This window comes from Callorhinus ursinus, unplaced genomic scaffold (genome assembly GCF_003265705.2).
Source record: "Callorhinus ursinus isolate GAN/ISIS: 27379988/994484 unplaced genomic scaffold, GSC_fseal_2.0 scaffold5, whole genome shotgun sequence".
Lineage (NCBI taxonomy): Eukaryota > Metazoa > Chordata > Mammalia > Carnivora > Otariidae > Callorhinus > Callorhinus ursinus.
Genome location: NW_027397067.1, coordinates 30,477,785 through 30,491,087, shown reverse-complemented (window position 1 = coordinate 30,491,087; position 13,303 = coordinate 30,477,785). Strand labels below are relative to the sequence as shown.

The following is a 13,303-nucleotide window of genomic DNA, read 5'->3' as shown; positions in this document are numbered from 1 at the left end:
AAAAAAACAACGTGGGACAGGGTGGTACAAGATAGCGGTCTAAGAAGACCCTGCACTCCCCTCCACCCATGGACACAACAAATCTATACAGCCACATATGCAGCAATTCTCTCTGAAACACAAACAAACAAACCCTGAAAACCAGCTGAACAGATTCTCCACAGCAAAAGATAAAATGGCCACATCAATACTGGTAGGGGAAGCAGAGACAGGTCTCTCCAAAAACCCCACCCCCAGCGCAGCAACCTACAATCAGGAGGAGCTGGAGGGAACCTCACAAATACTGAGCTTCTCCCTGAGGAATTAGGGTATGTGCCCACATCAGGCACCCAACCCTTCGGCCTTGCACCAGAGAGATGAGCCCTCAAAATATCTGGCATTAAAAACCAATGGGGCTTACATTCCAGGAGAAACATAGGTCGGTAGGGAACAGAGATTCCACTCTCAGAAGGCTCACACACAGACTCATTTGTTCCGGGACCAGTGCAAAAGCAGCAGATTGAAAAGAGCCTAGACCATAGGTAAGGGAAATTCATTTGCTAACCTTAAGTCATCTGCGGGAGGGGCAGAAGTTTGTTGGGACTTTCTCCAGATTGGAGGCACAGGCAGGCACCCTCTTTAAGCACTCTCCCTCTGCCTTGCGCGCGCAGGCGTGGGTGGGCGCCATTTTTGCGTTCTCCCTCTAGTGTCAGCAGGTGAGCACTCCGCCCTCCACACCACTCCTGCATTTTTATGTCCTAACAATGAACTCTCAGAAAGAGAATGTAAGAAAATAATCCCATTTACAATTGCATCAAACAACATAAAATATCTAGGAATAAATTTAAGCAAGGAGGTAAAATACGTGTACTCTGAAAACTCTAAGACATTTATAAAAGAAATTGCAAAGATATTTTATGTTCGGGGACTGGAAGAATTAATATTGTTAAGATGCCCATATTACCCGATGCAATCTGTAGATTTAATACAATCCCTATCAAGATTCCAAAGGTATTTTTCACATAAATAGAACAAACAACTCTAAAATTTGTATGGAACCACAAAAGATCCTGAGTAGTCGAAGCAATCTTGAGAGAGAAGAACTAAGCTGGAGACATCACACTCCCAGATTGCAAACTATATTACAAAAACATAGTAATCAGAACAATATAGTATTTGCATAAAAACACACTCATAGATCAAAAGAACAGAATAGAGTCCACAAATAAACCCCTACGTATATGATCAATTGATTTACAACAAAGGAGGCAAGAATATACAATGGAGATAGGACAGTCTTTTTTCTTTTTTTAAGATTTTATTTATTTATTTGACAGAGAGAGACACAGTGAGAGAGGGAACACGAGCAGGGGGAGTGGGAGAGGGAGAAGCAGGCTTCCCACGGAGCAGGGAGCCGGACGTGGGGCTCGATCCCAGGACCCTGGGATCATGACCTGAGCCGAAGGCAGACGCTTAACGACTGAGCCACCCAGGCTCCCCAGGACAGTCCTTTCAATAAATGGTGGTGGGAAAACTGAAGAGCCACATGCAAAAGAACGAAACTGTACCACTGTCTTATACCATACACAAAAATCAACTCAAAATGAATTAGACCTACCTGTAAGAACAGAAACCATAAAATTCATAGAGGAAATCATAGTGGGTAAGCTCCTTGATATTGCTCTTGGTTATATTTTTTCAACTCTGACTCCAAAGGCAATGGTGACAAAAGCAAAAATATACAAGTGGGACTACATCAAACTAAAACGCTTCTGCACAGCAAAGGAAACAATTGACAAAATGAAAATGCTACCTACTGAATGGGAGAACATATTTGCAAGTCATATATCTGAGAAGTGGTTAATATCCAAAATATATGAAGAATTCATTCAACTCAATAACAAAAGAAAATACATAGTCCAATTGAAAATGGACAAAGGATCTGAATACAGATTTTTCCAAGGAAGACATGCACATGGCCAAATAGGCACATGAAAAGATGCTCAACATCATTCATCATCAGGGGGATGCAAATCAAAAGCACAATGAAATATGATCTCACACCTGTCAGAATGGCTATTATCAAAAAAATAAGAAATAATAAATGCTGGCATGGATGTAATTATAGGGAACCCTTGTGCCCTGTTGGTAGAAATGTAAATTGGTGCAACCACTATGGAAACTATGGTGAAACCACTATGGAGATTATTCCTCAAAAATGAAAAACAGAACTACCATATGATCCAGCAATTCCACATCTGAGAAATTCTCTGAAGAAAACAAAAACATTAATTCAAAAAGACATATGTGTCTCTATGTTCACTGCAGCATTATTTACAATAGCCAAGATGGGGAAACAACCTAAATGCTTATCAATGGATGAATGGATAAAGAAGATGTGATATATATATAAAGTGGAATACTATCCAACCATAAAAAGAATGAAATCTTGACATTTGCAACAACATGGATGGACCTAGAGGGCATTATGCTAAATGAAATAAATAAAACAAGAAAGACAGATACCATATGATCTCACTTATATGTGGAATCTAAAAAACAAAACAAATAAACAAACAAAACAAAACTCAAAGATACAGAGAATAGAATGGTGGTTGCTAGTGGGGAGGGATGTTGGGGGGGATGAAGTGGGTGAAGGGGATCAAGATGTATGAACTTCCGGTTATAAAACAAGTAAGTCATGGGGATGTAATGTACAGCACAAGGACTATAGTCAATATTATTTTATTATATATTTAAAAGTTGTTAAGAGAGGGTATCTTGAAGGTTCTCATCATAAGGGGAAAAAAAACTTAATTTTTTTGTGACTTTGTATGAGGACAGATGGTAACTACACTTATTGTGATGATCACTTCATGATGTATACAAATATCAAATCATTATGTTGTACACCTGAAACTAATATAATGTTATATGTCAAGTATAATTTAAAAAGTAAATATTTGAGTTAAAAAACAAGCATTGCCAATAGAATATTGGTTTGTATGATCCCATGTATAAAATGTTTTGGGTCTATATGCATGTAAATGTCTAAAGAATTATTTGAATATTCATAAGCAAATATTAATATTGATATTCTATGGAAGTGACACTTCCAGGTCTCTTTATTTTCTTCTTTGTACTTTTCTGTAGTATTTTTTCTGTAATATTTTCTAATATACTATTTATCATTAAAAATATAAAGCTATTTATTTTAAAATGCTTTCACATTTTTCTTATAACAGATAGATAAGCAAGTAAATAAGAAATTAAACATCACCCCAATCCCAAGAGATTACCACTGTTAAAATTTTTCTATACTTTTCTACATATATGCATGTATTGTTACATAAATGGGATAACATGTACATAATATAGTCAGAATTTTTTTCACTTATAGTTATATATGAGACTTTTTTCCAAGATTTTAGTAGTCTTTCTTTATTCCTGTTAGTATTTTATCATATGCTCATACCATTATTATTTAAACAATCCCCCATTTCTAGAAAGTTCTGTGCGTTTCAGTCCTCTGCTAAAGTAAATAGCACTGTGATGAACCTCCTCATACCTAAACTTTCAACTATTAGGAACTCTTTTTCTAATTCAGTAGAAGATGAAGTTAGCTCATCTACCATCAGACAAAGGCCAATTATTTCCCTTGTTGCCAAAAGTACAGCTGAGTCTTTCAGACACTGCTGGATCCACAAATAAATGATCCATGGTGAAACCAGCCCCGTCAGTTGAACTTGTGGCTCTTGATTCTCAAATCTATGCCAAATAATTCCTCACTATTTTATTAGGTCTTTGTCACTTTAAAGAAATTTTTAAAAATATTTTGTCCAGTATTTTCAGTTGTTTTTCACAGGAGAGTTATTTCTAAATATCAAGTTTTCCATTACTGAAAGTGAAACTAGGTTTGTTTGTTTGTTTGTTTGTTTGTTTGTTTTTTGTCTTCTGTCATTTCCTACTTGAGACCCTCCAGTGGTTTTTCGTGACCCTCAGATAATCCCAGATCCCTTACTAGCAGCTACCAGATCCCATACGCTCTGTCTCCTACCCAAATATTAGACTACATTTTGTCCATCATTGCTTCTGTTTCCATAAACTTCTGCCACTCTCCCATTTGGTTTGTCCCCACTCTGGGCTATTGTCATTGCTAACCTCTCTGCCTAGAATGCGATGTCCCCAGACATTTACTTGCTTACTTTCTGTTCCTTATTCAGGTCTCATTTCAAACATTACCTTTCTGAGAGGACTTCCCTGACCACCCCAAATAAAGCAGCTTCAACCCTACTCAGTGCTTATCACACTACTGTTTTCATATTTTTTCTTGCTGCATTTCTCACTCTATGCCATTTGTTATAATTGTCTGCGTTCTATCTTCTCACGCTAGAATGTCAGTTCCATGAAAAAGGACCCTGACCCGGCTCTATCTTGTTCACCATATCATGTGTCACCAGCACCATTGTAAGTACTCTTTTCAAAGTATTATTATTCTCTTCTCAGACATTTTCAAGGTGTGCAGAGGGGAAGAAGGAGGTATAGGAAGGAGATGGGCTTGATTCCAAGTAAATATTCACATATGAACTTGTGACTGGTCCTGACAGACCAGATGTCATAAGACTCAAGTTATTTTCCAGTTGCTGTGGGACCAGTAAGGAGTCATACTACCCTGCCTTTCACAATACTTCAAAACATGTGTCACTCAGCTTTTTAAACCAGTCTATCAGTTTCGTCATTTCTTCCCACTAACCCACAGCACACATGATCCACCAAGCGGCAGTGAATTTTGAGAGCAACAGTAAGAAAGGAGAAAAGTGATTACATGAAACCCAGGGAAAAGCCACCATTATTCCCATAAACTTAAAGGTGAATTTAAAATACAACAAACATTAATAATCATTGATCAGTAAGCATCAGGAATTGAATAATAACGTAAGTTGCGTAGGCAGCATTAAAATCTAGTCACTAAACACATGGTTCCCAACATTTCAGTGATTATAGCACAAACACCAGATTTTGAGAAAACAGTTGAGATTAAGACTCAAGAAACCACTGAATAAAATAACCATAAATGTGACATAATTAGGCTTGCAAATAGCAAAGCTTCACATTGCCTACAAAGATCACAGGGTCGTGATTCACCATAACCATTCATCCTTGGGGCACTCAGATTCTGTTTGAAGGAAACGTATGAACTTGTAGGCCTTGTAGCACTCAAGGACATGATCCAAAAGTTAAGTCATCTCTTGCCTGTACATTTTTCTTTGGTGAGGGTTTGATTTATGTGAAACCATTTTAATTGTAATAAATTGTATCTAATTCGTACCGTATTCCACAAACAACTCAGGTGAAGTTCTGTGACAGACATTGCCTGTTGGCGGTACTCAGCTGTAGTAAAATAAATTTTAAATGTTCCCCGAAATCAGGCAGTCTTTTTCCTGGTAAAGCAGAATGTCATGACATACCAGTTCAGGAAAATGAGGGCATGAATTCCTTGCTCCCTATTTCACTCATATTCTATAGTCATCAAGCACATTACTTCTAGGGTAAGTAGAAGACCTGATGAAATTTGAATGATGTGTATGAAGGGTAAGAAATATAGTTTTCAAAAATAAATTGAAGCAAAATCTTAAAGGGTCTTAAGTAACATTAAAATATGTTAAACAGGCACAAAGAAGCCATTAATTAAAGAATTTGGGGATGCCTGGGGGGCTTAGTGAGTTAAGCATCTGTCTTCAGCTCAGGTCATGATCCCAGGGTCCTGAGGATTACGCTCCCTGCTCAGCCAGGAGGTTGCTTCTCCCTCTGTCTGCTGCTCCCCCTGCTAGTGCTCTCTCTCTCTCTCTCTGACAAATAAAGTCTTTAAAAAAAAGTATTTAATCATTCAACAAATATTTATTGAGTTACTTCTGTGTGCCAAGTTGCTTCTTAATTGAGTACTGAAGAGAGGACACTGTAAAAACAAAGCCCCTTCTTCATGGAGCTTACTTTCCAGTGGGAGAGATGGATAATAATTCTCCCTCCATTTTTTAAAGTGAATATATAGTTAGGACTGGTGGTAAGGGCAAGGACAGCGTGAGGGAATAAAGAGTACGGGGGAGGGGTGATTGCTATTATATATAGTGTAATCTGGGAATGACTCATTGCTAGGGTGACATTTGAGGAGACCTGAAGGAAGGGAGAAAGCTGAGAAGCCTGGGCTGCAGATTCCTCATGGAAGATTGTTATAGGCAGAGGCAACAAGTGCAAACATCCTGAGGCAGCACACAGCATCCTGTGTCAACAACCATTGGTGGCTAAAGGAAATGTTTGAGAGGAGAGTGGTAGGAGAGAGAGAGGGGATGTTGGGCAGTTGGGAGACACAGACAAAATTAGATAGGACCTCTGTAAAGACTTTAGCTTCTTAACAGAGGAGTATATATTTTAATGCTGTTTTTTTAAATGATAGCTCTAGGAGAATAAAAATGCCGACAGGAGAGCAGAGGAGAGATGGTGGTGTTTGAACCAGGGTGGTATTTGCAGAAAAGGTGAAAACTGAGTTCTAAATATGTTCTGAAGGTAAAGCTGAAAGAATTTGCTAATGGATTAGATATGGTATAAAAAAGAAAGGAATTAAAGATCACTCTCAGGCTTTTAGGTTGGGAACTGGAAAAACGCCATTTCTGTGTATTGAAATGGAGAATACTGCAAGAGGAATAGGTTTGGGATCAAAAATAAGAAATCTGATTAAATTTTAACAAAAAATTCAAAAAATTCAATTCCTCAACTGCACTTGCTACATTTCAAGTGCTCAATACCCACAAACATGTGGCTAGTGGCCAGCGTGTTGGATTGTGTGGATGTTATAGCCTGTTTCGTTGCAGAAAGTTCTATTGAGCAGTACTGGAGAGACACTGGGCCTTTACTATTTGCTGGGCCCTGGGCTAAGTGCTTTACACACATTATCTCATTTAATATTTAAAACAATTCTAAGAGTCAGGTAATGTAGTATCTTTTTACAAAGAAGGTAACTAGGGATCAGAAGTCAAGTAACTTGCCCTGAGTTACAGAGTTCTTAAAGGGTAGAGAGCCAGAACTGGATTACAGGACTGTCTGCTTCCAAAGCCCAAACACTTACAACAGCACATCATCTTTTAGGAAGATGTAACTAGTTTGAAATTAAACATGGCATCCATAGGGAAATGTCCAGTGGGGTACTGGCAACAAATTGTTGACGCAGAGAAAAGAAAACAGGAGAGCTGATAGATCTGGGGTAAAAGCAAATCTCCCAAGAGATCCTGTGTGTTGTAGAACTAAACAGGATACATTCCAGCATACCACCAGTTAAGAGAAAACAAAAATATTCAGTGAAGGCACTACTTTATGTCTTTTGCTAAGAGGTCAATTGACATTATATGATTGCTTAGCAGAAAGAAGAGCTTAACTGACACCAGGTAACAGAGCTGAGATACATTTGCTCTACCCAGGGTTCTCAAATGGGTAGGATGCCATACCGTTATAGGACATATGGAAATGTAGGGGGTGTTTAGCGTAGACTGATGGGAACCATGAGCATTCTGTGGTCATGATCTTAGGATGCAGAAAGTCTTATGATGCTTGCCATACTCCAGCACAGTGAAAAATTCTCTCACCCAAAATGTCAACAGTCCCCATGTAAGAAATGTGAGCCTACTGTTCCTCAAGCAACACTCCACCATCCATGAACTGAGGCAGTATAGGTATTAGAACAGGGTGGCAGAATTCCTGAATAATAGTCATCAGTAGAACAGGCTTGACCGTCAGACGAACTTGTGCTCCAATCTGTTCTCCGCCTCGTACTCACTGTATGGGTTGCAACCCCATTACCTAGACTCTGAGCCTTAGTTTCCTCATCTAAACAAGGCATAAAACAAGAGTTAATGCACATAATCTAGGGTGGTTATGAGAATTACAAATCTCTTCAAATACTTGGCCCAGTGTTTGGTTCAGGGAAAGTTGTATTCAGTGTACACTATTGTTAGAAGTGAAAAAAGGATGTAAAAGGAACTCTGGCTTAAAGACTAAAATAAGATGGAAATTCAAATAGAAAAGGAAGTTTAGAGCAGCACCGTCCAATAAAAAGACATGGACACAAAAATGCTAGCAGATGTAATTTTAAAATTTTCCCTAGCCACATTAAAAAATCTAAGAAACAGGTAAAATTATTTTTAATATATATTTAGGTAACCAACTATATCCAGAAATGTTATTTCAACATGTAATCAGTATTTTTAAAGGGAGGCATTTCACCCTTTTTTTGTATCAAGTTTTTGAAATCCCATGTGTATCTTACTTTCAACACATCTCAGTTGAGATGAGCCACATTTCAAGTGCTCAATAGCCACCTGCAGCTCATGGCTACATATTGGACAGCATAGGCCTAGAGTGTCAGTGAGCTGAGCTCTTTCCCTGACTGCTAGCTTTCAGTAATTCTTAAGATTCTTACCAGCTAACATTTCAGAGTAGTTTTGCAAAAGCCTCAATTATTATGTTGAGGGACATTATAGACTCAGGATCTTAATACAAGCTGATGAGAAGTGGTGTCATAGAATGACTGAAGAGACATTGAGTGGACTCCATGAGATGTACATTCCCAATCCAGCTCTACTAATTCCTATGTCCTTGAACAGCTAAGTTAGTCAAAACCTGTTTTCTTATTTGCTGAATAGAGATAATGGTACTAGTTCCCCTAAGTATTGCTCTGCTGATAATGCACATAAGGCTTTAGCCCAATGTCTACAAGCTATTTCTCCAAAGGTGAACTGCAGATGTTTGTATTTGACTTTGAGAAGCAGAACAGGTGTTCACTAGAATTGTTATTCTTTATATATGCACACAGGAAGTATTTTAGAGCTGTATTACTTCTACAGCTTTTGTTAAGGAACCCACTGAGTCCTTCCAAAGCTGTGAGGGCAATGATTTGACCTTGTGTCCAGATATGCTTCAACCTCTACCACACTGCCTGGCACATGGTAGGCCCTCATAAAGTTAATTAAAGGAATTTGGGGTTGCAGAATTCCTGAATAATAGTTACAAGTACACTATTAAAAGTATGATCACTGGTCAATGATAGTAATCTAACTTTTATTCTAATATTTAAATTATAAAGTTTATGTAGCTCTTTTTTTAATGAGAATAGTCTTTTGCCAGAAATTTAAGATTCTTGAGTTGATATAGAGTTCAAATAGTGTAGGGCAAGCTTAAATGATTGGTAGTGTATTTGCCATAGAAGTAGCTCTACATATAAATTACTAAATATGATCTCAGTATAGTACCCGCAAGACTACCCCAGATTTTATTCAATTCATACTTACTAAAATTTACGACTAATTTCCTATGAAGTTAAAAAAAAGCATACAACACTGGCATAGCACAAATTTATTTACTAACCAAAGGGATAATCCTAATTAAATCAACACTTTGAAATAGATGCATGTAAAATGTTTGTGATAAAGATAATTGAACACAGTAATGAAAAAAAAAAGCAGTATGGAGATTTGCTCATTGAACTGAGCTTGTTCATCCTCACAGCTAATTCCTGTCCACAATGATGATGGAATTTTTACTCTACTTTTTCATAGACCCGAGTACAGGTGACATTATTCATGATGCATTCCTAGAAGAAAGAACGATATTAAAGAATTAGGTTAATCTTGCATCGTAGAGCAATGGTAGTAGTTAAATACTAGGATCAGCATCCTACAAAACTTTGTAATCTACTTCATAGATGGAGAAAATGAATTTTAGAATTCCTGGGTTTGAAAAGCTAGAACCTGTTATTTTGCTTATGACATGTGTATGCTTTACTGCAAACTAAAGTATTGATTTGCAAAATCTAAGTATTCATTTGATCACTGCAAATGTTGTTCCTTATTTTAAAGAAATGGAAAGATGTATGTCCAAGAAGGGAGTTCAGTGGCTTGCCCATGATTTTACTGTAATGCAGTAGTGAGCATAAACTAAAACCAGCTCCAGGTACATACTGTGCTACATGTTTACCTTGCTATTTTACAATTTTTTTCTACCCAAACCTAGTTCTCATGTTCATGATCAGTGATATTGAGCAGTTACGTGAACTCTGAATGCAAACAAAAGCCTAATAAGACATAAGTTTGGCACTTACCACCACTAATTTCCCATTTTCCAATTTTCTTGTGATTGTGCTTTCCTTCCCATCCCATTCCTGATGTTGAACCAACGCGCCGTCTGTGAAGTTGCAGACAGTCTGCAAAAATACACTTTTTAATCTTCCAAAGTATGTTACCAGAGAGATGCCATGGCTCATAACTTCCTTAATCAACATTTTTTTCATCTTTTCCTTTCTGGGTCCACTTCATTAACCCATACCAATTTTAATAATATAGTTTATGCTTTTCAATCTAGACCCTCATATAAGAGACACTTATTCTCTCTCATGCTCCTTAAACTATTTTTCCCCAAATAGTGACTGAGTTATGAAGTTGGTACTTTCACTAATTGGTCAAATTCAATTCATCAGATAATTTTACTTTTTCATTAAGTTTTGCCTATAAACAGTAAGAATATTATTAATACAATCTATTGTCTTTCATTCTACAAGCTTCCGTGATTTTGTTAAATTATGACTGACCTCAGTTTTTCTGCCATCAGCTGTAGTTTCTTCAAACTTCTCTCCCAGGTTACATGAAAACTGTGTTGTTTTCAAAGTGCTCTCAGTTTTTATGGTGAGGTTTTTGCCGTCAGAAGAGATGACACAATCTGGTTTGGCCATTGCACCCACTTTTCGCAGAGCCATTCCCACTCCTGTAGAATGGTTTATCATGTTAACTAACAGGAAAACCAAAGCTATAGTTTACATAATAAATGCAGTAATTCGATTGCAGTTACTGTGTGGTACATATTTCACTTATTCGCTTCTCAATAACAAGGGTAGACACATACGCAGCGCTTACCATGTGCCAGCACTTAAATATATGAATTAATGGAAGCCTTGCAACAACTGTGTGAGAGGTAGATAGCATCCATTTTACAAGATCAGAAAATGAGGCACTGCAGTAACTTACCCAAGCTCATTCAGCTAGGAAGTGATGGAGCTGCAACCAACAGAGCGGGCAGTCTGGCTCCAAACCTTAAGCTCTTGGCCTCCATGCTATGCTGGCCCTCAGAAAGTTAGGGAAGAAATCTGGACTTCTAAAATGGATGTACTCAATTCTGCCAAACATTGTATTATAGGACTCCAGCACACAGTCTGACACATACAAAGCTCTTGATAAATATCTAATAACTACACAAAATCCAAATCAATTCAGTTCAAAGAGCATGGTGTTTTAAGAGTTAACTGCACAATCGTGATGCTAATAAATTGGGAAAATTTTATCCTCAAAAACAGTAAGCATTTCCGAGCTGTGGAACTCAATTACTATATTGATATCATATTTAATTTATGATCTATATATTTCTCCCTAATGGTAACATTTACAAGGAAACTTAGATCTAGGCCAAATCCTGGTTTCACAGACGAGACTACAACCTAAGCAGAATAACTGGGTTGATGATAGAAACTCAGCTAGGCTTGCAGTGTCCTCTTGGTGCCTTCTCTTTTGCCAGTGTGGGGGCTGGTGCCTCGTGTTGTTAGATGAGTCATTATTAATTCTCACTTTGGACAAATACAGGGCTCTGCTCTTCCCACACCTCGACTGCTCTCTAATGAATTGAGCCTTGACAACTTTCGTGATTCTAGAACCCTGGAAACAAACCACCCAATGAACACATTCACTTTCAAAGGGCAGAGAACAGCATTCTTTATTTGGTCTTCACACAAGTGAACACACACAGACATTTCTTGGCTATGAGTGCAGTAATTGGCTTTTTCCAGAGTTATCTTGATCTAGATTTATAGTGCAAAAAAAAAAGAAAAAGACTGCATTCTACTTTGACTCACAGTATCATAAATACACTCAAAATTCACCACAGAACCAGCCTTCACCTGTCATTGTCTTGGATAAAGGCTAACGAAGGAGGGCTTCTGAAGTGCCACAGGGACTAGGTTTCAGTAGAGGGTCTTTGCAGTAACTTCTGCACCAGAAAGCTGTCATGTTAACATTTGTGGGATCGGCAGCTTCTAAAGCAGCCTCACGGTCCCGGAAGTTGTCTTAGGGCTGGAAGCCCCTTTTCAGAGAAGATCCATGCTATAGTACTCCATCCCACTTCCTAGTGGCCTGTGACAAAGGTCCACTTTTGTTTGCTAATCTACCCAATGTGTCAAGCAGAATACAATCGTTGTCATTGGCTTAGAAAAGGACAATAACAGAGAATCAAGTACTATTTTGAGAGAAGAGAACTGGAATCTTCCTACAGAGACTCCTATTGCTTTGAAAGGCTTTAAGCAGTGGGGGGCCTTCTGCAGGGCCCCCTCCCCCATCTTGGGTGCAGTTGGAAAGCAGCAGCCATAGGAGGGCTCGGCGGTTTTCCAAGAAAACCCCACTCCCTGCCTCTAGGCCCCTCACCCTCGAGACGCAGAGGGCAGGGCAGCAGCACGTGGCCATCCGTGGGCACAGCAGGCCCCGCCGTTGCCCTCGGAGAGGTCACCTGCCCACCGCGGCGCTCAGGCGAGAAGGTCGGCGTCGCCAGCGCCACGCCTCTAAGCGCCGCTCTGTGGCCGGGAGGCGAGGATAACCCGACGCTCCACCGGGAGCTGCTCCAAACCCAAGGGCCCGGCTCACCCGGGGAGGGTGGGCAGAGGGCCTGCGGGTCGGGGGGAGAGGCGGCCCGAGGGCAGAAGAAAAGCCGAAGCTGTCGCCCCATTCAGACCTTCTAAAGGGTTTCTGCTGGAAACTGCGCCCTGTGGAGAAGAGGGGACCCGCACGCCATCTAGGAACAAAAGATGAGGCAATGCGGGAGCAAGGTGGGAAAGAAGGAGTGGGTGCGGCCACGATGGGGCGAGTGGGAGAGGCAGGATGGCGGCCGGAGGAGGGAAGATGAACGGTGGGAAAAGAAAAATCGGGGAAGTTACGGGGGCTGTCTGAATGGGGTTGAAAGAAGTGAAGCCTAGGGTGGGAGGAAGAGGAGTGCGCTAAAGCACAGGAAGCGGTGCGGGTGGCTGCGCGTGGGCTAGGGGAAAGTTGAAGAGAGCTGGGTGGCCCATGAGACGGAACATCTCAGAATCCGCAGGCGGGCGGCAAGCGCAAGCTGCTCTCCCGGCTGCTTGCCCACGTGCTGGTGGGGGGTGGAGGGAGGGAGATGGATGGGGGTACAGGGGCTTGGGGTAGACAGCCGGGCATGCCCCGCCGCTGAGCTCAGCACGCTGAAGGGGACCTAGGAACAC

General features: G+C 39.8%; 1 protein-coding gene and 1 long non-coding RNA gene across 3 annotated transcripts in view; one reads left to right on the top strand and one right to left on the bottom strand.

Annotated features, from left to right (window-relative positions):
• Positions 1–9,363: 9,363 nt before the first annotated feature.
• FABP5 (fatty acid binding protein 5) overlaps positions 9,364–13,303 on the bottom strand; it is a 4,190-nt gene continuing 250 nt past the window's right edge. The window contains exons 2-4 of the mRNA XM_025870767.1: positions 10,610–10,782; positions 10,124–10,225; positions 9,364–9,616 (exon numbers count right to left, since the gene is read on the bottom strand). Coding sequence (XP_025726552.1) covers positions 9,563–9,616; positions 10,124–10,225; positions 10,610–10,782 — 329 coding nt within the window. The 3' untranslated portion in view covers positions 9,364–9,562. The remainder of the gene's footprint in view (positions 9,617–10,123; positions 10,226–10,609; positions 10,783–13,303) is intronic.
• Positions 12,445–13,303, top strand: part of LOC112823182 (uncharacterized) — a 27,449-nt gene continuing 26,590 nt past the window's right edge. The window contains exon 1 of one of the 2 annotated variants that reach the window (XR_003207957.2): positions 12,445–12,883. This is a non-coding gene — a long non-coding RNA (uncharacterized lncRNA). The remainder of the gene's footprint in view (positions 12,884–13,303) is intronic. The other variant, XR_012378247.1, reaches the window with a different exon arrangement.